This window comes from Fringilla coelebs, assembly GCF_963513975.1.
Source record: "Fringilla coelebs genome assembly, chromosome: 5".
NCBI classification, from domain to species: Eukaryota; Metazoa; Chordata; class Aves; order Passeriformes; family Fringillidae; genus Fringilla; species Fringilla coelebs.
This window is the reverse complement of record NC_140033.1, coordinates 55,990,719-56,015,984: the sequence shown is the minus strand read 5'-3', so window position 1 is coordinate 56,015,984 and position 25,266 is coordinate 55,990,719. Positions and strand designations below refer to the sequence as shown.

At 42.0% G+C, this 25,266-nt stretch overlaps 1 protein-coding gene across 3 annotated transcripts; it reads left to right on the top strand.

Moving 5' to 3' along the window:
• The first annotated feature begins 1,253 nt into the window (after positions 1-1,253).
• On the top strand, positions 1,254-23,081 carry PARVG (parvin gamma). Of its 3 annotated transcripts, XR_014616195.1 has the most exons (14): positions 1,254-1,372; positions 6,100-6,201; positions 6,707-6,771; positions 9,640-9,742; positions 10,909-11,049; positions 11,440-11,555; positions 12,451-12,506; positions 13,402-13,424; positions 15,390-15,451; positions 15,553-15,621; positions 16,462-16,563; positions 18,763-18,892; positions 20,059-20,131; positions 22,100-22,136. XR_014616195.1 is itself a non-coding variant. In XM_084206643.1 (13 exons), the coding sequence occupies exons 2-13, from the start codon at positions 6,123-6,125 to the stop codon at positions 22,177-22,179; spliced, it is 969 nt and encodes a 322-aa protein (XP_084062769.1). In that variant the 5' UTR covers positions 1,254-1,372; positions 6,100-6,122; the 3' UTR covers positions 22,180-23,081. The 3 variants fall into 3 exon arrangements, 2 of the variants coding, with proteins under 2 accessions (XP_084062769.1, XP_084062770.1); XM_084206643.1 differs by lacking the exon at positions 18,763-18,892 and having other exon boundaries at positions 22,100-23,081; XM_084206644.1 differs by lacking the exon at positions 18,763-18,892 and having other exon boundaries at positions 1,279-1,372; positions 6,108-6,201; positions 22,100-23,081.
• Positions 23,082-25,266: the final 2,185 nt, after the last annotated feature.

Sequence of the window (25,266 nt, the reverse complement as noted above, 5' to 3'; positions counted from 1 at the left end):
CAATGGAAATATCTGTGGGAAGAACTTATGGATGGTGAGCTTCCCTTTGCTGTGGTGCACAGAGTGGCTCTCCAATACAGCAGGGCCATGTGAAGGAGCAGGAAAATGCATTATCAGAACTTCTTATTGCTATTGAATCCTTGAATTGTTCTTCAAGGGCTATTTTCATCTGGGGGCCAGGTGTTTGTGGTGGGGATGTGTGCATGAGATGTGCTTTGAGAACTTACAGAAACACCCACCCTGGGCCAGCCCCTTGGAGCTCATCCAGAGACTTCTTTGCCCTGTTTTCTTGTGATGTCTCCTCAGATTCTGATTGCAAAACAAAATGTCCTTGTTAGAGGTTCTCTTCTTGAGAACCTCTAACAAGGACAGACTCAAGACTCAGAAGACTCAACAGAATTTCAGGAATGTTAAAAGGGATTGCTTATTACTCTAAAATCTAAGAGACAGGGTCGGAAAATTCTAGGAACTATATAACCATGTTTTAACAGTCATCTGCAAAGCTACAAATACTTAAAATACTTAAATACTTAAAAAATGTATAAAAAGCAAAAAATCTTTAGGCATCATAGACATGAAATCAAATGCAATTCATACAGGATTGACTACTGCTGTTCTACATGAGTCTGGATACTCCATGCACTGGTTACTGCATCAGGTTTTGGAGGAAAATAGGTGTGACAAAAAATGCAACTCACACCTGGAGGAAATGTCCAGGGAAAGTGGCTTCTGTAGGGAGCTCTCCCTCTTTAATCCCTGATGTGAAAGGGGAGGAAGAGCAGCAGCACTGCCTGCTGGAGATAAGTCATATCTCACATCTGGGTTTTTGGCCCTGGTGTGGCTAACTTACTCTCTAAGGATAAATAAATAAATTTTCTAGGTTTCTCCTTCTGCTGTAGAGTGGTGCTGTTCTGCTGTATAAAATACTTGAAGGAGCATCAAGTAGAGGTGTATTGCAACATGATCTTACCTGCTTCTGTCTAGTTTTTGATTATATACAAAGCACAAGTGCTCTGTGAGTCACCCCAGAGGGAGAGCAGCCCAGTCATGCTGGGCAGTGCCATCCAAGAACAATCATATCATTTTAATACTTTCTGGTGCTCCAGGAGTTGCAGGGCTGCATGTTTCCTGCACTTGTGTTCTTGTTTATTGCAGTCTCTGCAGCAGGGACCAGCACACACAATTAAGTTCCGGGTGGGACCATGGTTTCGTTTTTAAGAGCAGAGCGCTGCGGTACAACTTCCCCTTTGTGTGCTTTGTGCTGCCCTGCAGGGAGACCTCCAAGCCTGGGCTCAGCCCTCTCCCCGAGAAATTGCATCCTTACTGCTGGGACAAGGTCTTGGAACAGCTTCTGGAGAGTCACTGAAAGAGAGTAAGTCTGGAAAATTGGGCTCCTTTGGGCACTTTTTTTCATAATTAGTGTTCTTAACTGGAAGATTTTCTGTGTGTGTATTGTTCTTACTAAGATAACATCTCTTCTGATGCTTCTGAGCAAAGATGGCTCCTGAGAAGTCTGGTACTACCCAGGGAAGTGAAAATAAGTTTTAAACTAGGTGCACAATATGCATTCTTTTCCTCTCCTTATTTATTTTTTAATTCTGGTTTTCCAAAGGTGGAAATATTACTGTTAACATTCCTATTTGGCTTTTTTCTACTCCTTCATGTGATTTACTTGTTTGAGCTAGGCAGAGTAGGGCTTTTGTCTTTTCAAACAGGAAATGACACAGGTGAAAGAGTTTGGTAGCATTGGAAAGTGCCTTGTGAATATTCTACAGCTGATTTGTAAGCCAGAGACCCCCATTAGTGCTTTGTGTGGTGCCTTGGGGATGTCTGGGAGCCAGACCCTGTGAAGGCTCATGGAGGAAAAGGGAGCTCTGACTCAGCTGGAGAATTAGCTGTTTATCAGTAGTTGTGACATTGCAAGTTTGTGCAATAACCTAGCTCCTGACCTAAGAACAATTCCCTTCTCGGCAGCCACTGCAGGTGGCACATGAGAAATCAAATTTAAAGGAAAGCCTGTACATCCATGGCATTCTCAGGGAATGAGCATTTCATTCAGGGAATGCCATTTCCTTTGAATAGTCCAAAATTAAGCCTATATTTTATTTAAAGATGCTGTAATGAAATGCCTGTACAGTCAGTATTCAAGCAGTTGTCTCTTACGATGTATTCCAAGTATTGATAAAAAAACTTGTGCAGAAGGATAGGGGCTGGAAAACCAGGATGTCAGCCACAGCTCTGAGCAGCAAATTTAACCAGCAGGGGCTGGTTGCAGCAAATATGGAAATTTGTGTGTGAGAACAACTCTTCTGACCTTTCCTGTTTTTCATTAAAAGCTCACCCAAGGAGGTGTCCCAGCCCTGGCATGTTCCATTTTGTGTTGTTCCTGCAGTATGTTATTCTCTGAAAGGCTGTTGCCTGGGACCGAGCTTCACCAATATGCTGCACAGCCACATGAAGGGCTGCTTGTGAATGCTAATTAAGAGTAATAAGCAATGAGTCTATTAAATGCTGGAGAACTGTAGTTCTCAGGCTCTGAAATGCCTGTGGGAAATCAATACTGATAAATGTGAGCTGAAAGACAATAAATGATGGGCTCTTAGTGGTGTGTTGCTATGTAGGAATAAGATCCTGGAGATCTAATACATAATTCCCAATAAAGGGTCAGCGGTGATGAAAAAGGCAAACAGGACTTAGGAGGAGAGGAGCAGAGACCACTGTGCATGCTGCAGTGCACCCTTCTAAATCTGGGCAGGTCTGCTTCCTAGCACTTCCAAAAGGCTGTGATCATGCTGGAGGAAGCTCAGAAAAGAGCACTGGGGATGAGCAGCTGGTTTTCCAGGGAAGGGTAACTGTAGGCTGTCTTTGCTCAGTTTTGGAAAGAGATGGAGGCTTTGGGCTTGTAGGGCAGGAGTGACACGGAGCATTAACACAGCGGTGTGAAAAATGTGGATCAGTCAGTCTTTGCCTGGTGCCTTCAGGGACAGCTGCTGGGTCAGAGCAAGGAACAGGAGATGGGGTTAGATGTGTCTGTCTCCCTGCTGAGGGCTGGGAGACAGACACATGTTCAAGGGGTGAGCAGGGAGCTCATGGGGAATAAATGTGCTGGCAGCTCCTAGGGACCAGGCCCCCAGCTTTGCCATAGGAAGGCTGAACTGCAGACTGTTCAAGTGTTTTGGGAAGTGTCTCTATATCCTTGCACTGTTTATGGATTTTGGGGTTCTGGTTTCTTACCCAGAGTACCAACTTTAACTCTGACTGACACACAGGACTGAGGCCCTCGAGGGTATTACACTACCTTATTGCAAATTCTGAATTTCAGGCCTTTCTTTACAGGTTTCCAAATTTTAGAGTGGCTTCTGATGTTCAGGTTCCTTGGTCAAAAAGAGCCTGGGGTGTGGCAGGCAACACACACCACTTTGATAGTTGAAGGAAGTAAAAGATACACAAATGGAATATTGCAAAGCTGAGTAAGTTGTGGTTCACACAGATCACTTCTGTTATAAGCTGGACTTCCCCAAGGCTTCACAGCTGTCAGAAACCTAATTTAAAAATAAGTTGTCCTTCGGGTTACTCTCTGTTAATTAACTTCTCTCAGTTAATTTCATCTGGGCAGTCTTATCTCACACAGTTCAGTTGTTCCTCAGGCACTACATCACTCAATTTCTCCTATCTTTTTTTTATCAAGCACCTTTTTACAGATAGCACTCAGTTTTGCCACCACCATAATGAAATTAATTCTCTTGTGACCCTTTCTCCTAGTGCCTTGCTGGCAATTTTGTACCAATTTGTTTTACCAGATTGATGTGCAAAAGCATCCAATTGCTATTTTCTACTGATATTCTCTCAGCTTTGACAAATCTTTGTTAAAACACATGTTCATAACATACTGACTGGAGTCTGTGGGAAATATGTGGAAGCCTTCAGAGCAGCACTGTGCTGTTTGGTGTATAAAGCTGTCAAGCAGAGCAATGTCACTTTGGAGATGTTCTGTGCCACTGCATTTTCAGCAGGTGCCTTGCTCTGGGTGGTGGGAGCACCTCCCTTCAGGCACCTGCAACACCAGCCAGGGCTGTCTCTGGTAACAGAATGGAGGGAACTCCATTCCTCAAACTAGGATTAGCCACTGATTTAAATGCTCTGGATTGTTTTTTAAAAGTGCCATTCCCATTCATTTCACAGGAAGAGTCAGGAAACAGGGCTCTCAATGTGGGCACCGTGGCTAGGGAGGGGAAGAACTCTCCTGCAGGAACTTCTGGAGCATTTCATTTTCTGTTGAAAAAAAGCACAAAACCAGTCAGCATCCCCTCTCCCTCTCCTACAGTGGCCTGGCAGTAAAAGTCTGATCATTACATCTGCTCTGCTCTGACATCCAAAGATTTTTGGACTGTTGGGAAGGATGAGTTCTCTTACTCATGCCAGAACCCATTGTCTGCTCTAAGTGTCCTGAGCCCTCATCCTCCTGTACTTTCTTTCACCTCTGCAGGCCATAGTAGAGTTGCAGTTTGTAATTCTGATTTCTGGCACTTAAATCAGTGTGCATTTAGTTTATGAAGAGCCATTTCGCTTCTTGCATGTCCGGAAGGCTGGGCCCAGAGAGCAGTGGGGAATGGAGCCACATCCAGGTGGGGCCAGCTCCAGTGGGGTCCCCAGGGCTCAGCACGGGGCCAGTCCTGTTTAATGTCCTTAGTGAGGATCTGGACAAGGGCATTGAGGCCACACCCAGGCAGTTCGTGGGCAGCACCCAGCTGGGTGGGAGTGTGGATCTGCTGGAGGGCAGGAAGGCTCTGCAGAGGGACCCGGACAGGCTGGATCCATGAGCCCAGGCCAGTGCTCTGAGATTGCACAGGGCCAAGGGCCCGTCCTGCCTTGGGTCACACCAACCCCCTGCAGCTGCAGGCTGGGGCAGAGGGGCTGGAAAGCTGGGAAAGGCCCTGGGGGCGCTGGGGACAGCGGCTGGACGGGAGCCCAGGTGTGCCCAGGGGGCAGGAGGCCAATGGCACCTGGGCTGTGCCAGCCATGGGGTGGCAGCAGGGCCAGGGCAGTGACTGTCCCCTGGGCTGGCACTGCTGGGGCCACACCTCAGATCCTGGGGCACTGCTGGGAACCTCAGGACAAGAAAGGCATGGAGGGGCTGGAGCGTGTCCAGAGAAGGGAACGGAGCTGGGGAAGGGGCTGGAGCAGCAGGAGGGGCTGAGGGAGCTGGGGGGGCTCAGCCTGGAGAAAAGGAGGCTCAGGGGGAACCTTCTGGCTCTGCACAACTCCCTGACAGGAGGGGACAGCTGGGGGGGCAGGCTCTGCTCCCAGGGAACAGGGACAGGATGAGAGGAAATGGCCTCAAGCTGTGCTGGGGAGGGCCAGGTTGGACATGAGGGAAAATATTTGCACTGAAAGGGCACTCAGGCATTGGAAGGGGCTGCCCAGGGAAGTGTTGGAGTCGCCATCCCTGGAAAGATACAAAAGCAACGCAGATGTGGCCCTTGGGAACACGGTTTAGTGGTGGGTGAACAGTTGGGACTCAATGATCTCAGAGGTTTTTTCCAATCTAACTGATTCTATGGCTCTATACTAGAATTTGTAAAAGAGGCTATTCAGATGCCAAGAGCTGTCCTTGTCTCCCCACATCTGTACCAGCTGGTCCAATAAAGGAAGCTGCTTCTATTTAGTAACTTGTCTCAGTAATTTAACTCCTGCGTTCTTGATTTAATACTCCTTAAGTACTGATAATTTTTATATTTTCTAGCAAATATCCATGAATACCTAGGAACTGAAAGCTTGTTTTTCACTTCAGTTGAAATAGGATTTTACTTATCTAATACAGGGAAAATACAATTAGATGTGATTAAAACAAGTTTTAGTTCAGGTCTTCATGTCTTTTTTTCCTACATTTTGATGATCAACATAAAAAAATGAAAATTGTTTTTAACTTCTTTTTCTTTGCACACATTTTAATTTATTTTCAGATTTTATTAAAAGCAGCTAGTGATGAAATAGTAACTGATAAAAAAACCCACCCTTCAATTTGTTTGTTTTCTTAGCACTAATTTTGATTTTTATGTCCCTTACTCATGTTCCCTTCCCCCCAATGTTTTTCATCAGTTTACCAGGAGTGATTAAAGACAATGGATCCAGACTTTTTAAATGCATTTACACAGCCTTCTACACTTGATCGATTCCTAACTGAAGACATCATCGCTAAAGGTATGTGCTTTGTGAACCAGGACAGAAAAAAGGCCAAAGAACCACCTGAAGGGCCAAACAGAAAATGTGCTGTACACATGAATTCTGTATCTTTCAGCAGTGATCCCATGGGTGTATCAGAAATGAGTAAGCTCTGTGTGTGTAATTTGGCTGCTGACTCTTTGGGGGCAGATCATGAAGAAGCAACACAAAGTCCAGCTGGTTCTTTATCTGAACTTTAAATTTCACACATGTAAATCTGACCAAGTGTGTTTTCCTCTTTCTAGAATTGTCCATCTAGATCTTATTCATTTGAAGTACACTGAAGCATAATTTCCAACAGCAGGCTTAGTAGTCTGCTGTACCAGTTTCTTGCTCATAATGAATTGGCTAAAATGAAAAATAAATGTTTCTACATCGGGCAATTAGCCATATTGGGAATATCAAACTGCTGGCAGGTTTAGCTGCACACGTGCTTTAGTCATGTCTGATAACTGTGATGGATCTCGTTTGCTTCCTTCCACAGGCGAGAAGAGGAAACTCATAAAACCAACCTCAAGCAACAACCCCAAACTGGAAGAATTGAAGCTGGTACCACTTCTTTTACTGCATTGTTTAACCCTCACCTTGAGTTGTGCTAAAGCAAACAAAGAACCTTGTTCTTTAACCTCTTTCAGCCCTGTAAATTGCCCAGCCTCTGACTCCAGTCCCCCACTCTCTACAGATGGGAATGAGCTCTGCTTTTGGCATTTGGGCTCCACACAAAGGAAGCCAAACTTTTGTTCAGGACAGCATCAGGATGGCTGGGGCCATACAGGATCAAGCTTGCAATGCAGTGAGCACTGCTGGGTGTGGAGTGCAGATACAAACCTGAGTGGCTTCTGATGTGACACCTCTCCTAACCTGGGCTGTGTGGGTGAGCCACACCAGAAGCACCCAGTCGCTCTTTCATTGTGATGGTAACTAACAGCTACAAGAATCCAGGGATTCTTGGGAATTTTGGGATCTCAAGCAGACCCATGTCAGCATTTGCTGTGACTAAAGAGAGATATGGTGCAGGTTTGCTGCACTGATCCCATGGTAACTTTTAGGAGCACTCTACTGATTTGCAGCAGCCTTCACCAGCAACTGGCTCAGATGGCAAGGTTAGCACACAGTAGAGGGGGATGGGATGAAGAGTATGCAAGTCACCAGGAATTCAGGATGAAAGCTTTGAGGCCCTTGTATGGTGCATTACCTTCTTGAGGTAACTAGGTAAATAGGATGAGTCCTATTCCAGAGGCAAGTACTTTATTTCCATCTAATTTTGAAAATCTCCCTAGTGTGTTCAATCACTGTTTCAATTTCTCTAATGGCACAGTCCCTATAATAAAATAATAATATAATAAAACTTCCTGGAAGAAAAGTGGCATGTGTCTTATGAGACCAGCAGTCCTTGCATTATAGAGGTGCTGAAATTGTTATAAATATTATGAAAAGCAGCTTAAGATATGTGCCATTGTTTGTATTTTGTAGCATTTATAAGCATGTTGGTAGGTGTGTTTCTATATTAGGTATTCATGCACATTTGATCAAAAAGATTTGATTTTGTGTCAGGTTTTCATGATGTTGTTATACCAAAGGGAAAGTCTGAAAAGTGGTGCTGCAAAGTGCAATTATGTTGTCTACAGAAAGACTGGATTTGTTATTTTGAGATTGCCAAAAATGAAGAGCTTTCCTTAGTTATGAAAATTTCTGTGAGCTTCAGTGCTTAATCCATTTCCTGTCAAATATTCCTGAAATTATGTCCATCACTGTCTAATGTCTTTTCTTTGGGTAATGAGGAGATGGAAATTGTGTCCTGAGGGAGACAAAGTCCTCCAGGCTTCCATCAGTGCCCCTTGATTGCCTTCCTAATCTAAAGATTTGGTGGCTTCTCTAGAGAAACATTTGGGATGGAGAGAGGGACAGGGAGGAATCTTCAAGGGAAGAACAAGGGAAGCAAAGAAACTCACTGGGGAGAGAGACTTTCACTGCATTTTCATTTTGAGGTGACTTTGGAGAACTGAGAAACACGAAATGTCTCCCTGTAGTTGCTATAAATATCCAGCTGCATGTAAAAAAGAAGATGGTTACATTCGGAAGCCAGCAGCAAACTTCTCGAAGTATTCCTTTTCTGCTTTCCCTGTTTTGCTCATTTGTAGACATGAGGCTCTGCTCTGCAGCTGAGTGGGGCCCTCACAACTGGGCAGAAAGCAGAACTGTGTGAGCTGCAGGCTGTGGACGTGGCTGGGAGAGCAAAGGAGGGATGCAGGATGTGTCAAGCTGGGAGAGCAAAGGAGGGATGCCATTGGGGTGCTCAGCAGTGCTTGCTGCTTTTCTGACTTCCCTCTGGCCGGACTCTTGTGTTTGGGGTTCTGCTCTACCCCTCGCACATCCAAAGTGTCACCCAGCATCAGCTGAAAAGCACAGCTTTCTGCTCTTGTTACTTCTCAGCTGAGGATGCACTTTACAGTTTGACAGCTTCCCAGTTCAGGCTTTTTTATTTCTTGTGCAGTTTCAAGCTTCTCAGAGACTTTTCTTTTCAAACCCTTCTTACATTTTTGTTAATGTTGGCAAGCTTACAGGAATCTGGTACGAATTTTCTCCTCTGTTTACAGCAAGTGAGAAGGATATAATCCACTCCAGACACTCACTCTTAACAATCACAGCAATAAAAGCAATACCTTTCCCTCTTACAAGAAGGATGTTCATGTTGGCAGCCAGCTGGGGCTACTGCTTTTCTGTTCTGCTTCACCAGGTCATATTCCCTTTCCCTCAAGACATGTGAATAAAACACATGCTTGGAGAAGCACTGAGGAACTGCTTTGTTCTTCCATCGAGGAGCACTTTCCTTTTGTAGCCAGACCTGGCTTCCTGAGCAGCTTCCCCTTTGCAAGGGCAGGAAGGATATTGGAAGGCCAGTGGGAGGACTGCCACGTAAGAAAGTTCCAAGGAGATATTTGGGGATTGAGTGGTACAATATTGCAGAAAGAAAAAGAAAACAAAACCAGGAGATGAGAGGGAGGAATGTTAATAGTGTCGATGAGTACAAGAAACTACCCACAGAATGAGCCAAGCCTCTTTTCTTACAAACTTCTGCCTGGCAGTTGAATTTGTGTGAATTCTGTGATGTGGGATGAAGGCAGGGGATGGGAAATGTACTGTGCAGCCTTTTCCCTGGTGGAAGTGGGAAGAGAGTCTCATTCCCAAGCTGTATAACATAATTCCTCGGAATATAAGTAGCGAGATGTCTGTCTCACTTGATAATTAGGAAAAACTAACCCTTTAGAAAACAACCAAAAAGCAGAAAGGAAGTGGAGATTGAAAGCAAACCAAGATCTAAGATAAGGGACTGAAGAGAGAGGTGAAACAGAATATAGCACCAAGTGCTGTGCTGTCTGAACAACAGGATTATAATTGCTCTGTTTTCCCCTGCAGTTCTTGACCGACTGGATCAACAGAACTCTGAAAGAGGAACACATAGTAGTTAAAAGTCTGGAGGAGGACCTGTATGATGGGCTGGTACTTCATCATCTCCTGGGTGAGCTGCTCCTTTGAGTTTAGTTCTTGCAGACATATTCATGGAGGAACTTTCAAATCAGAGATATTTCACAGAGGTATTTTTTGGCGGGCAGCAGTGCTGGCTTCTGCTCGTCCATGTCATCAGCTGATGAGTAGGAAGGATATGATTCCGACTCCTTCTCAGCCGATGAACAGGATGAATAGGTTGTTGGCAATGATTAGGATGAGCATTGTGATCAGGAAGAATAGTAGATAGGTGAAGAACTTTGTGATATATGGGTCTGAGGCTATGACACTCAGGAATTGAGGTAGCAGGGACCTGTCATCACTTCTCACTGCACTGAGGGCCAGCTGTGATAATCACAATTCTGAACAAATTCCCACTATTGTTTCACATGGTTATTTTACTTCTAAGAAACTCTTAATACCTGCTGGTTGACGGAATGAAAAGATTAACTATGAAGTGGGAAATTCAGCACTTCTGAAATGAAGGATGAACACAAACCAGGAACATAAACCAGGAACACAAAGGTGGCTTGTGGTGCTACCAGAAACATTGGGTGGAATCAGCATGGCAACATATGTTTTCCTGCCTTAAAAAAAAAAAAAAAAAGAAAAAAAAAAAGAAAAGCTCTGGGTCCAAAGAACTGTTCTGGTTCTGGAAGTAGTAAAATCTAAGAGGCCTTTGGCACTATGTGGTGCTTGTATAAAGATGTGGCCTCCTGGAGCAGCCTGTTACCTATTTCTATTTCTCCATCTCTCCTGTCCCTACTACATTTTTCTTTTCCTTTTCACTCTCCTTGGGGATGTCTTTTAAATCTATTTCCTTTCCACCAGGGCTGAGAGCAGCAGCATGAGCAGAACTGGCTGATTTTTCATAGTTTACTTGCTTCAGCAATGAACTTGGATTTCTTCTATATATGAATTGATATTGACTTTGTACATTATCTAGAGGAAAGATTCACTCCTTGGATTTCTGTAGAAGAAATTGAAAGAGCTAGGGCTGGGGGATGATGCTACAAGGAGTGACTTGAGTCCTCTCCCTTTTGCAGAGCTCTTAAATGATACTGAACATTTAAAACAAGACTTTGTGTGCTCCACTGCCATTTTGTTTCTAATATTTTCTTTTTTCCTACAATGATGTTAAAATACATCCTTCTTCTTCCTACGGATCCCCTGTAAAAGAAAACTTAGGATCTCTCAAGCTGGATGTTGAGAAGATCGCATTAACAGAAAAAAAACAGCGAAAGAAACTCTCAGTGATTCTGGAAGCTGTGGCCAAGTGTTTGCAACTGGAAGAAAGTCAGCTGAAATGGAGTGTGGAATGTAGGTGCAGAAGTGAAATCAAAATTATCCATCACAGGCTTCTTGTGCTATAAGGCTGCTGTAAGGCAATGTGCTGCCAGAACAGTAATTAAACAACCTGTTTTCAATTATTAGTTGAATCAAAAAGTGAGACAGAAATATCTGACCCGCCTGGGTCTGCCTCCTCTAAGTGTGTGGCTTGTGGATCACTTAAGAGCCCTCAGCATCCCTGTATATCTCACTTTTAAGCTGTGTTATTGCTAAATTTTGATATTTTACAAACTGCAGTCTGGTGTCCCACCAGTGTTATGGCCCTCCATCACTCTGGGGTTCTCTGCACAGGGAGAAGTCATGATGCTGGAGGGAAGTTCACATGTTTTACACACTGAGCATTGTTTTCTTCATTTATAGCTATCTTGGCAAAGGACTTACTGAGCACACTGCATCTTCTGGTTGCAATAGCAAAGCACTTTGAACCCACCCTGGCTCTGCCTCCAAATGTTCAAGTGGAGACAATCACCATCGAGGTATTTGTATTTTCAGTACTTGTTACAGTAGATCCTAGAGTCCTTTCACAAGGCTAACCTGCTTAGAATTAGAAGAAATGTGTGTGCAGCTGTGAAAGAGATATTCATATTTTCTGGGAACCACACCTTTCAATTTCTGAGTTTGTTGGATTAGACTGAGTGTTCGGTTTGGATACTCTGTCTTTAAAAGGGGAAAAGCACTATGCTGTTTTTCTTCCTCAGCCAAACAAGGGAATGGTCGAAAGTGAAAGCAGATGTTGATCTCTGTAAAGAAGAAAATGAAGAAATTCTGCTGTTACTGTCTCTAAATATTTTAAAATAGAAGATTGTATTCATAAATCATGAAGGTTTTTAATGCTGACTATTTCTTTCTTTAGGTGATGGGAGTTTTTACTCCCCTTTCTGTTAGGGTAATATTTTGGTATTTTTCTCTACATGCAGATATTTACATGTTTTCTTCCTCTATTTTGTTTCTTAAAGTCAATTCTGAGACTCTGGAAGAATATTTATTTATTATATTTTTATTTATTTTTATTTATTTTATTTTTATATTTTTATATTTTTATTTTATTATGTGTATTTAATTTATTTATTTACAATTTATAATTGCAAAAATTAGCACCACCAGTGTATGTAAACACAGAATGTTTTTTATTTCATGAAAGGGAAGAGCAGCAAACACCGAGGACTTCCTCTGAAGGGGAAGTAAGAGATTTCCTGTTTGAAGAGAGCAGAAGGAAGCAGAAATCTCTCAAAGTACCTGTACTAATGGTACTGGAGTTATTGAATAAATGCCCTCTGATAATTATGTAAGGCAGCAAACAGGTCATGAAAGCCTGTTTATAGACTATTTTTTGTGTGATAAACCCAACACTGTTTACTGTCCTTTCAACAGACCATCTCCAGAGGATTAAAGACATCAAATGCGGTGGAATATATCACAGAAAACAAGTAAGAGGGGATATTCCTGTTTTTTACACTGTCAATCAGAAAAGAAACATTGTGGGTGTGTTCCCCCTTACAAAAAGTAGCCGGGATCATGATGATGAGAAAGGTGTGAGCCCAGGCATGTATATGCATGTGAGTTGTTTAGTTGTTTCTCTGATTTCTTCTGTTTTTTTTTTTTTTTTTTATTCCCCTCTTCCTGTTTGGCATTATGGTACAATACCTTTATTTATTCTATATCTAAAATAATATGCATGATTATTCCTTAAACTTAGTGTTTGTTATTGCCATGGAATTTCATAGAAAATATAGTAATAAAATTTCAGTACTGCAAATTTACCTGTGCCAGATAAAACTGGAAATTTTCTAAAGCCACAAAGGTTTAAATCTATTTTAAATTTGCTGCTATTTTGTTTGTAAATAAATAGAAAGGAGGCAGTTCTTTTCTTATTTTACTGTGAAAGAAATGTTTTAACTTGCTGAGTGTGTGAGGTACTGCCATTATTAAGGCAGTTTAGTCAGACACCATTTATATACCAAAAAAACATGCACATCATTCTAAGAACTGGAAACAGATATTCCTACTATCATTTTTTGTATGCCAAAACATCTTCAAGCTCTAATATCATGAGCAGCTTATTGGAAGAGGATATTGAGGATTGTGCTTGTAAAATAAATGTTCATAGGTGTGTGGGTCAGTTAAAATCTCATATGCTTCCTAGACCCCACACAGATATACAATCTACTTAAAAATGTCTGTTGGAAAGTCACTCTGACATAAAGTTAATGCCACTTTGAACTTTATCTCCTGCTTTACAGGATAGCAGATAAGCAAAGCTTATGAATAAGATCAGCTCTGCTGAATCATTTTTCTAATTCTTGCTTTTTATTGCACTTCCAGAGAGAATATAGAAGCGCAGTCAAGTAAGTGCTGGCATTGCCAAGTTCAGTGTTTCATTATGTGCTTTTATACACCATGTCCTGATCCATTTTTACCCCATGATAAAATCAGTATGCTCCCACTAAAGTTAATGGAGATTCATGGATTTTCTCCTGGTGGTTTTCTCCAAATGTCTTCTGTTACTGCCTGTTCACACCGGCAGGCAGTAAATGGGTGGTCACTGCCTGTGGGCTACAGGCAACAGATAGGAGGGCAGACAGGGCATGAAGGTGGGTTGGTGACCCAAAAAAGAAACCTGGCTGGAGGCAAAATGCCAGCTTGGATTTGTGCATGGACCATGTTCACTGTTGGAACTATTTATAAAGGTTTCAGAAATGAGTTTCTCATTTCTACCGGTTTTTGTACCTTGCTTCCCACAGTTTGCAAATGAGATTTTGAAATCCACTGCTACTGGGTCATGGATGGCAGCTCAGTCAAACATCCCCAGAGCTTTTACCCTTAGGGCTTTTGAGGATTGGGAAACACTTGAGGTGAAAAATGTCCCCTTGGGCAAAGCCTGCAGAAGGTCTGGGCTTCAGTGTGAGCTGCTCTTCCCTGCTGCAAATGAGCACACTGCACCCCTAGAGAACCAAGGCAACCATTTGAATTCTCTGCTGCGTCCGTTATTTTGCCATTTTCATCCTTTGCAGAGGTGTAAACAATACATATATAATTTAATATCTATTTATCACTTATTTCACTGAGTGTTCTATAGCGTGGGCTGAAAAAGTGAAAAAACCTCCAACTCTCACCCCCTGCCTCAAACCAAAAAAAAAAACAAAACCAAACCAAAACAAAACAAAAAAAAAAAAAAAAAAAAACAAAAAAAAAACAAAGGAAGAAAAAACCCAAACCCATAATTAGGTGTTTTTTGTAGTGGGTTGATTATGCTAGGAAGAGAAATCTGCAATTCACTCTTCAAGATGCTCTCTCTCTCTATTTTTGACACAGCTTTCTTAGCAAAGAGAGAAATCCCAAAGCGTGGCTCCAGAAGAGGGCTCTCTCTGATTTCTTTGATGGATTCACCTATTCCCTGACATTGCTCCCACAGCAACCCGCAGAACAGAGAAGCCCGAGGAATCCCTTTCACAAAGAAGCTTCTCTGTCTCTGTCTTTTGGGAGAAATTTCCCTTAAGCAAAGCTGTCTCTGCTTTCCTGTGCTGTAGAAGCTGCTTCTCCATTTAATTGAGCTGCCAGAGTGCTTCTCCTTGCTTAGGGTGTTTCAAATATTTTGCTCATGCTTGAACCAGAGCTGGGTTGTGGCTGGGTGAGGAGATGGATCCTGCTTTTGCTGCACCGGGGCAGAAAGGGGAGGTGAGCGTGGGACTTGGATGGATCTCATTTCCTTGGAAGTGTGAGACTCCTGCTAGTTCTCTGGCACAGCTCTGCTGGCACCAGCTTCTCACCCTCTTTAAACTGGGTGGCAGAACTGGCCGTTTTTGAGGTCTCTGAGTTTTCAGAGGAAGGGCAGAGTCTCTGTATTTTGCTTGTGGTTTTTTGAAGGAAGGAGGATTGGTAATTTTCTGCAAATTTGGTGTAACTGACATTTCTGTTTGAGGAGAGCAGTAAAACACATAGCTCTTCTGCTCCCTGCATTTTATCCCAGAAGTTCAGGGTAAAAAAAAAAAAACTAAGTGAAAAAAAATAAACCATAGTATTATGAAACTTAGCCAGTGCTCAGACTGGTGGCAGCACAAACTGAGAACCTCTGCAGGTGAAAATTACAGAACTGAATGAAGTAAATTGTTTTCTCTGATGTGGTCAGGCTGAAGGGAAGCCTGTCATTCTGTCCTCTGATAAATATAAAAGCAGCATCTTTCTCTGCCTCCCTGTTACTCTTTTCCTCCTTGGATTGTAAATTGCAAATACCTTTCTCCTTCTGTAGCCACATTAAAGCTCTGATCTCTCAGTTATTAAAAATGAAACCAATTAATGTTGTTTTGATACAGAAGATGATGCCTTTGATGAATTATTTAGCTGTGCTCCAGATAAACTGGATGCTGCAAAAAAGGTAATTTACTTTTTTAGTAGACATCAAAATCTGTTAGGCTGAGCTTAAATACTAGAAAAGTTACTTTTTCCTTTCCCCCTTTCTTCCCTTTTTTTCTTTAGGCACTTTTGCAATTTGTTGACCAGCATGTTGGAAAATTAGGATTAAATGTGAAAGACATCGAATCTCAGGTAGCGTGCTCCACGTTGCATGGTACCCATGTTTTGTTGGCTGTTTGGGTGTTTCCTCTCACCATTAGGAATTCTCCTTTTTATACAGTCAATTTGAAATTTGGCAACATAATGATTTCCAGGTTTAGGTTAAGATATCAAGCTTTGGTCTCTGAAGTTTCTGAAGCTAATAATTCATGCAAAAATACAGCCTTTGCATTGAATGCTGCCCTTTGTAATGGTACAGGGAGTAATTTTCAGAGTCTGCCCAGCTCCTAAGCAGAGCCCTCCTCTGCTCTCTTCGTCAGGATGGAAATTAAGGTCTCCTGAACATTAAAGTGGAAATCAAGTTGATTGCTGTATTTAGTGATTGTTGATGTTGCATTTGCTTCATGGTACGAAAGCCTTATTTTCATCACATTTCAAAGTCTCATCCTCTGACTGTAGAGCTTCTTTAGAGTATGAAATTGCAAGAGAATTTGGGCTGAGCACCTTGGGCTCTGGTGAACGGGGTGCTCTGCTGAATTTTTCCAGTGGGCAACTGTAAGAAAAGAAGGTTTTCAAGTGTTTTGTCATACGTAACTAGGCACAATTTTATATTATTTAGAGTTATGCATTTGTGCTCATCTGAAATGTTTTCCTACTTGGAATAGTTTTTTAATAGCTGTCCTTTTCCAAGGCTGTATTTTCACAAATATGAATTTGGGAGCCTTACTGAACTAAATATGAAATTCACTGTGGAAGGGGTTGAGGGAGCTGGGTCTGCTTGCCTGAGTGACATTTAAATTCCTTTGTTGCTAGAATGGCATTTACTGGAATAGCTTACTAAAACCAAATAATAGTCAGGTAATTCTCATCTAGTTTTCAGATGGGGTTATCTTACTTCTCCTAATTGGACAACTAGAGGGTTACTTTCTGAATTTAAGGAATTTCTTCCTGACTCCGGCCAGCACCATGGAAATGGTAGGTTGTTCTGTAATTATTTAGAGCTCGAGCCATAAAACAGTGTGTTCTGCCTCTTGCTTGCACTGCTGCTGCTGTGTGTGAATTATCAAGCCCACAGTGTCTGCAGGAGGGGGGTTTGGGGCAGTGCCAACACAGGCACTTGGTGCTGTCAAAATATCTCAGAACAGGTCGGTGTCCTCTTCAAAATTAGCTTCTCATGGGAGGCAAACACCTGTTACTTGCACTTATTTGGCATTGGCCATGCTTCTGCAGCCTTCTGGTGAAATCCAGGGCTCTGTGTGCTGGGAAATGGGTGCGTTCTCTTCTACCAGTCTGTCCTGCAAACAGGATTTGAAGAGATGGCACGTCTTGCATAGCAGAACTGGATCCCTGTGAGCTCCTTTATGCTGCCCTAAAAATATACCTCAATCAAGATATGGCCAGAACATTTTGAAGGCCCGTCTGTGTCTGGGTAGCTCTTGAGAGTTTACATCCTTTTCTCCCCCAAGGCTGGGGGCTGTAACATATGCAGCCAGACCTGCTTGGCATCTTTTTCCACCTCTACCAGGCAGATTTCATCTGTGCTTTAAAAGTAAAAGCTGTCACCAGCCAGAAGGAAATGTGTGCTGGGCTGCCTCCTCCACAGGTCTGGAATGTTGATATATTTTGAGATATTTGAGGTATTTTCAGATTGTCTCTGGTGTGGGTAGGCTTTTATTCATTTGGGTCTCTGAGTAGCTCTGAAAATCTTGAAACTGCAGATATTTTTCCTGTTTTGTGCTCAAATCTCTGGAAGTGAAATGTGTCAGATCTTTTTGCTTGAGAGCTGCCAGAGAAGAAAATCTCTCCTCTGGCATGGTTTGCATTACGGCTTCCCCGCGCAGATGAAGCTTTCATCTTTTTCCCAACCTTGGCACAGTTAATGCCCCTGGGTAATATATATTTGTAAAACAAAATTCTCATAGGTCCTATATTAACAAATAAATATTCCCATGGAGCTTTTCATCAGAAAGTTTAAAAGCACAATTGTTTGACACCTAGGTTCAAATGTTGTCAAAATTTTATTGCTGTCAGTTGGTAACAGTTTAAAGTAGTAGGAAAAAAGTGTGGGTTTTTTTTTAATCCAAGAAAAGGGAAAATACATTTTGAAGTGTCTAATCAGACATAATCAAAGCATTTCCTTACAGTTGTTTTTCTTCCCTTTCTCTTCCACTCAGTTTTCAAAATTGTTTGGTCTGTTCACATTGAGTTGGACAGAAATTTTTAACATTTCCATTAGCTTTATTCAGAGGAAGCCACTGAATATTGTCTTTTTTTAAAATTCAAAAATAACCATTTTCCTTTTGGTTCAGCCCTATTCTAGCCTCACAGATGTCTTTCTGGAAATGAGATAGCCCTGGTACAATTCTGGTACAAATCAAACTCAGACTTCCTAGTTCTTACCCTGCCCGTCACTGGCATCAGAGAAGAATACAATGGGGTTTGTTACTGCTTCAGTACAATTCTTTACATAGAATGTACTACATTTACAAAATGTAGTAATTTCATTTTAGCAAAGTTACTCCTGACGACTGGACTTGCTGTTGAACAGCTTGCCAAAGTGGTATTTCCAATTTGTTTCTCCTCTGATGCTCATTACAGAATGAAAATCGGGCTGACAACTAAAAATATCGATCAGCCATAGTTCAGCCGTCATTTGTACACAAAACGTGTCTTTCAATTCCCCTGAGCTTTCTAACTCCCTGGTATTTTAGACATTAATTGGTGCAGTAAAGTAGAAAGACGTAGCCTCTGCTGGGATTTAAAAGATCTCATTTGTTGTTGGAATGGTGACAACCACATGCACTGTTGGGATCAGTGTGGTGCATTCACCTTACAGTTCCTTCTAACCAAAACAATTTCATGACAAGAATTTAGGAGGTGATCAGTTTTGAGGTGCAAGAAGCTAACACTGCACATGGACAGGTTTGCTGCAGGTTTTTTTGGGGTCTTCATTGCTAAAAAAGGCATTTACAAGCAACTGTAAAGAAGTGCAGCTCTGGGTGTTCGTGAGTGTAGAAAGGTGTGTGTTTTCTGAGACAAAGGATAGGATCACAACATGGTTCAGGCTGAAACTAGGGGTGATAGCTGTGCAGTCATGAGATGAAGATGATGATGATGAAGGAGGGCTCATGTGCTTGTCAAAACTGCGTGAATTTGATTCTTTTGCCAAAACAGGCCCAGAGCTGAAACATCCCAGATGTCCTGGCTGCTGTCCAGCTGTAAATTCTAGAAAACTGTCCAGCTCTTTTGAGTCAGAAAGCACAGCTGGAAAAAGCACCTTATTTTCAAGGCTTCCCTTTCTTGGGTAATTATTGGTATTTCTGTCTGAAGATGCTTTTTGAAATGTACATGTTACCATTCTTTGAAAATCTGTGATGTGCATTACAGAGAGGGAAATGTGCCCTTTTTGCCTGTGCTGGTTCACTAAGGAAACATTTGATTTATTCATTCCAATCAGCAAATTATGTAGAACTGCATGGTCTTAAGCTCTCCAGTCTGCTGACTGTCAGAGGAAGGAAACAAACCTGAATCCAAACAGGCAGCCTCAGTTACTTGTAAACCAGAAGACCAGGTGAAACATAAATCTGTTGCTTCACTTCAGAGCACAGGGGTTTTGCCCGGCTTATGCAGGGGGGACTCCTGTGCTTATTGTCACAACATAACAGGGAACAATTTATCCCAAAGGATAAATTTCCCAGTAGCTCAGGGAAGGCAGGAAGAGACAATCTGAGCTTCATTCAGGTCTTGTTACTCTTTTAGAGGAAGGGAATTTGCTAATTACCAGGCAAGTAAACAACTACCCTTAAGCTGTTAGAAAGTGATATTAATTTAAGAAAATAGATTACAACTACTGCTTATGTGTGTGATGCTGCTTTTATGTGGGGAAGGGAGAGAAAAAGCAGTGAGGAAAAATGAGAAAAAAAACCTCAGCCTTCATTCATAGACGTGGGCTTAATTTCTGATGAGTGTTATTAAGGATATCATCACTACTATTAATGGGAATAGACATTTTAGAAGTACAGCAGAAACTTGTAGCTAACAATCATACATGATCTTTGCAATTCTGAAGGAAATATAGAGAACTTTTCCCTTTTCATTTGTTCCAAGTGTGGTAAGCATATGAGCATTGTTTAAAAATACCCAGAAATGTACTTCATGCATCCATTAGATCCAGTTAGGAATCTAGCCTGTTTTCCCCATTAACACAAGTCTTTCACATGCCAGGTCTATTTTTAAATAAATGGATTCTTCTGCCCACCCCATGGGATATGTTTTGCTGGAGATGGATTTTACATCTAATTTTATATGATAATTGGTAAAAATCCTGAAGAGCACTTCATCAAAACTAAGGAGAGGAATATGAGTACATATTTATGAATCAGTATCTTCAGCTACTAGAGAAATACTTTTTAAAACCTTTTGTTGGTTAGAAAATATTGTCAGCTATATTAATATCTCTGTCTCCAACAGCTCCACAATGTTAACCTGGCACTGGAGTTGCTGGCAGAGGGAGGCCTTCTGAATTTTCCTGTGAACTCAGAAGGTGAGTCATGACATGCAAACTTACCTGGAATAGAACTGCTAACATCCCAGCTTAGCAAAAGTTTGGGTAATTGCAGGAAGCAGGTTCTGAAAATGACACTGGCACATTTCATTATATGGCCGCCCTACAGCTCCTCATGCAGAATGAACTGTAGAGGTATAAGACCTTTTTTAAAAAAAAAATCATTATTTCTATACTAAAAAATTCAGGTTGTTATAAGTTTAGTAACTTTACACTAAACTTAAACTGTTTAGTAATTCAGTATTTGTTAAAATTTAAACCAGTGACAGCTCCTAGGGAAATTACAGCAGCTGAACTGGAGGCAAAGCTATTTTCCTGTCTCATAAAAACTTTCAATGCATTAAAAGCGAGCTTGTTTCTGTGGGAAGATACCTTGAAGAATTTCTCTGGAAAATCAGAAACACTGATTAGTCTATTCAAACTCAGAAGAGTCGTGGGTCAGTCTCCTGAATATGAAAGTCACAGTTTCTTAGTGGCTGTTATTCAGGCTTGGGAGCTTGATCTCCTTCATTCTAGTGAATGCTTCAATCACTGAATCAATGTACATGCCTACTCCTCTTTCTTTCTCCACCACAAAAACAAACAAACAAGCTCCATTTGGATGAGTCCAGCTTTCCAATTAAAATACTCCACAGAAAAATTTGGTGACAGCTCTTGATGGGAGGAAGGATGTGGTTAATTAATGGGTGGTGCTATGGTTGCAGTCTGACCTCTTGCAAGGCACATAATCCCTGCATTCCTCTACAAGCTTGTTGCTGAAAAAGGAAGTCAAATCTTTATTAAAAATAACAAGTAGTATTCCAGTTCTAGCTCCCTGTTAGTTATTTGTGAGTGGGTGCATGTGTAGGGTACATAACACATGGTATCATGGAGAGGGAAAGAGAGGATTTAGGGCTTCCTTTGTTTTTCCTTTTGTTCTCTCTTCCCACTACTGCTTTGGTGATGTCAGCAGTTTGCATGCTGGGCATTTGCAAATTGTGAGCTTTTTGCTGTGCTGCACAGAGCTAGGAGCCTGGAAAGCTAAAGAGCTTTTATTTATGTTAACATTAACAGAGTTATGAGTGTGGGCTCAGGTCTCCATGCTGAGATTCACCTTTTGTGTGAAAAGAAATAAATTTTTTCTTCCTCCCCTCTGGCTTTCCTTTCTCCCCTATGGCTGTTCTGCACTGCCTCAAACACAGAGCTGATCAATATAAGAAATACTGATGCCAGCATCCTCAAGTCCTTTACCTTCACTGGGGAAATCCTCAGCTAGTGAGTGAATTTAATATTATTTAGGAGTCACTGCTAGAGCTCCACTATTTAGAATCTTCAAGGATCTAATTTTACTAGTGTTTCTTTGTTAGTCTTTCTCCTAGTGATTTACAGTACCATAAGAACAGAAACCGCTCTGAATCCATTACCCTCTTCCACTGAGATTTTTAAATAAAAGAGCAGTTTATATAGCCAAGAGGAAAGAAGCTGAAAACTAAATGAAAAAACCCCAAACAACAGAAACAAAACAAAACCAAAAATCCAATAAAAACCAACGCATCAAATGGCAGCAAAACATGATGGAAATATTACAACAAAAAAATAAAGTGTCAGCAAAAAAAGTGTACAACAAAAAAATGATTCCTGACATAGAATAATCATAAAACCCTCAAGATATAAAACCCTATTAAATTATTTACTCTGCTCTTTGCTAGTGAATTTCTTACTCTGCATTATTTGCCCTTATTTGTCTTCCAGCAGCAGAAGTCCCTTTTCGTCATGTTAATTTAATAAATTATTAGTTTCTACCTCTGTAGCTCCTATTTTGCTTCCTGTTGCAATTCGATTGTCCAAGTTCACATTATAATTGGGGAAATGTGGGAGACTGTCTTTGGCAGGTGCAGTCTCATCCTGTTCCAGGGATTGCTAATACTTCCCATCTGGTTTTGTTGTCTCTGGTTTGTGTATCCACAGATATTGTGAACGGAGATACGAAGGCTATAATGCGAGTTCTGTATTGCTTGTATTCCAAATACAGAACCAAAGAAGAATGAAGAACACGGCCAAGACCTTGAGCTGCCTTTTTTTGGTGGTTTCTGTTTGTTTGTTTGTTTGTTTGTTTGTTTTGTCCCTTGCAGACCATGGTATGGTTTTTGGATTCCCAGCTCTGTTTGCCACTGCTTCTGAGCATGCACTGGTGTTTGACACTTGCTGTGTTAACACTGTATAGCAAATATGTTGTTCATGCAAGGTTTCACATACACAGCCCGAACAACGGTAAATGTGCTTCCACAGCTGGTGTAATTCTAGGGCTGTAGCTCTTGTTCCAGATCCTGCCTTCTGTATTCTCTGATGCCCCCCAATGCTGCAAAGAAATTAAATGTGTGTTTATTCTGGGCCCTGTATTCTTTGCTCCTGAAGGTGACTTTGAAAGTTGTTGTATCCTCCCCATTTTCCTGATTCGGGAAGTCATTTAGAAAACTAGAGATGAGAAAGACCCACCAGAGTGGGACGGCTGAGACACACCTGAAGTTCAAAACCTGCTTTGGAGAGGTGGCCAGTGCTGTCAGACCAGAGGATATGAATTGGATGCCAAATGAATAGATAGCAAAAATGAAATGTGAACTTACCAAGTGTTTTATAAACGTTGCAGTGCTCATTTGCTTGAATATGGAAAAGGCACTCAGCACAATGTGCTGGTGTGAAACTGTGCAGGAACAGGGGGTTCTCCTGCACAGCTGTAGAAGGTTGCCTTTATTTCCTTGCTAAGCCAGTGCCAAACCATGTCCAGCTCCAGTTTCAGCCCTGACACCAACTCTGGCTAGTAGGGATGCGAATCCCTGTCCAGCATGTTGTGAGAGGGAGTCACACATCTGCACTTTGTCTGCAGTAAGAGGTGGGCAGATGCTGGCTGAGGTCTGCAGCTGGTGGAGATAGCAACCACGGGTGGGAGCAGTGAATTCAGCTTCCCAGTGCCTCTGACAGCTGAGTCATCTTAAACTCATCAGGCTCTCTTCGGTGAATTTGTCCAGCCTCCACCCCCTGCCTCCCAGCAGTTTCCTCTGGGTGCATCAAGGTAGCCACAATTTATTAATGATCATCCTCAATCTTTCTTGGGGGATTTAAATCAGAACTCCTTTCAAAACCTCCATCTACTCTCTTGACCTTAAATTTATGTCATGTTGCACAAAACTAGAGACATAATTAGAAAAAAAAAAAAGCTTCAGTATTTTTTTTCACTTCCATCTAAACGGAATAAATTTCCTGCCATGGGTAACTCTGACATTTGATCTCTGGTCTGATCCTCCATCTGTGTGTTAATGGGAAAGCAGAGCTCGCTAGGTGTGAGTACTGACATTTACAGAGGAGAATTTGTTGTGTCTGCCTCTGGATCATGCAGCCCAGGCAAGATCCTTAGATAGCAATGCTGGTAAGTCTTTTGAAAATGGTAACACTGCACAGCTGCTGGGGGATGGAGCTGTGCAAACTGCCCTGAGACCAATCCCTTCTGCACCAAGAATTAGCTTGTGATGTTTTTACAGAGAAAAATACAATCTTTGGTGCCAATGAGCTACCAAGATCACTTGATCCCCAGCAAATATTCGTTGTGTGTGCTGATCTGGACAACTTCAGTAAAGAATACTTGGTTCTTTCATTTGCAATTCCCCACAGGCATCTCGCTTGATTCCTTAATGGGCTTCCAAGAATCAACTGGGAGACCTGAGAAGTTCATTCTTGCTTCACAGAATTTTGTAACACTGCACATAGAACATGCATTCATTGTAGAATGAATTTCTATTGAACAGATAAACCCAGGACGTGGCTTGTGGAGAGCAGGGGTGAGGGGGCAGGAGGGCCTGGGCAGTGATTTGGTAGCAGTCTGGCCTTTTCTTCCTGGGAAGCTGTCCTGAACCTCTTGCCCTGTGCTGGTGATCAGAATTCAGTTCCAGTGTGTGACTCCAGGCATATGACCTGGGCTAGGAAAAAGCCACAAGTGCTAGGAGGATTAGCTACTGCTGCCCTGGTTAGATGGTTATTACTGCTCAAGGAAACTGCTGGATTTTAATCCATGTGCTCTGAGTTTTGTGTTCCACTCCTCTGACATAAATAAATTCAGCACTTGTGCTTCCAACAGGGCAAGTCTAGATCTTGATATTTAATGAAAGAAAGGGTCATCTTCCCTTTCTAACACCAGTTTGCCTAAACCTGTTATAAACAAGTCATTCTTTTGAAAATATACAGGGGAGAAAAGACAGTTAATGTGCTTGAATCAAAAACATGCTGAGACCAAAAATTAATGTTTTAATCTGCTTTTTGTGCTGAGAGCAAATTTATAATACACTTGATGCGTCTGACCTCTTTGATTAAGGGTCTGTGTTTGATTCCTAAAACATGCTGTGGAATTTTACTAATCCATCATACAGACACCCACTCCATAAACTGGTGTAGTACACAAATGCGCTATTTACACTTGAGATGTAGCCACAGCCTTGGGACTGTTTTAATAATAAATGTAAAGTGACAGAGCCAAAAAAAATATGCCAACACCTGGTTTAGTGGAAGGTGTCCCTACCCACAGAAGGGGTGTGGGAACTGGATGATCTTTACAGTCCCTTCCAAAGTCCTACAGGAGCTTCTGTTGCTTTCCCTGTCCCACAGAGCAGTGGTGCAGTGGCTTTGGGTCACAGCAGTAGCTGGGAAGTGGGACAGATCTGAAGGGTTCCCAACTCCTGCTTGCTGTCATCTTTCCATAGTCTACTCTTTCCAAAATACCCAGACTCCTCCATAAAAATACATATTTCTGGAGACTGAGTGGCAGGGCTGTTGGGAGAGAACTGCAGGTGGAAGGGGCAGAGTTACCAGGGTGACTTTAAGGGAATGTGGATGCACAGAAGTTTTCATTAACAGGATCAAGCCACTCACTGAGATTGGTACTGCCTCTAAAGCCAGAGACAGGGAACTGGAGAGCAGTCCCTGCTGTCAAACCTCCTTCTTCTCCTTGGGAACCAGTCCTGTCAGGATCACACTGACATTTTTGTCACCCTCATCATGTCGCTGCAGCCCTGAAGCCAGGCCCTTGCTGCCTTGCAATGGGTCAGGGGAATTCCAGATGGAAAATTCTGGCAGCCTTCACCTACTTG

Bases quoted from the DNA above. Each gene is read 5' to 3' on its own strand.
- PARVG (XM_084206643.1), top strand. From the start codon at position 6,123: ATGGATCCAGACTTTTTAAATGCATTTACACAGCCTTCTACACTTGAT. The intron at 6,202-6,706 runs GTATGTGCTTTG...TTCCTTCCACAG, and splicing joins TGAAGACATCATCGCTAAAG to GCGAGAAGAGGAAACTCATA. The intron at 11,050-11,439 runs GTAGGTGCAGAA...CTTCATTTATAG, and splicing joins GCTGAAATGGAGTGTGGAAT to CTATCTTGGCAAAGGACTTA.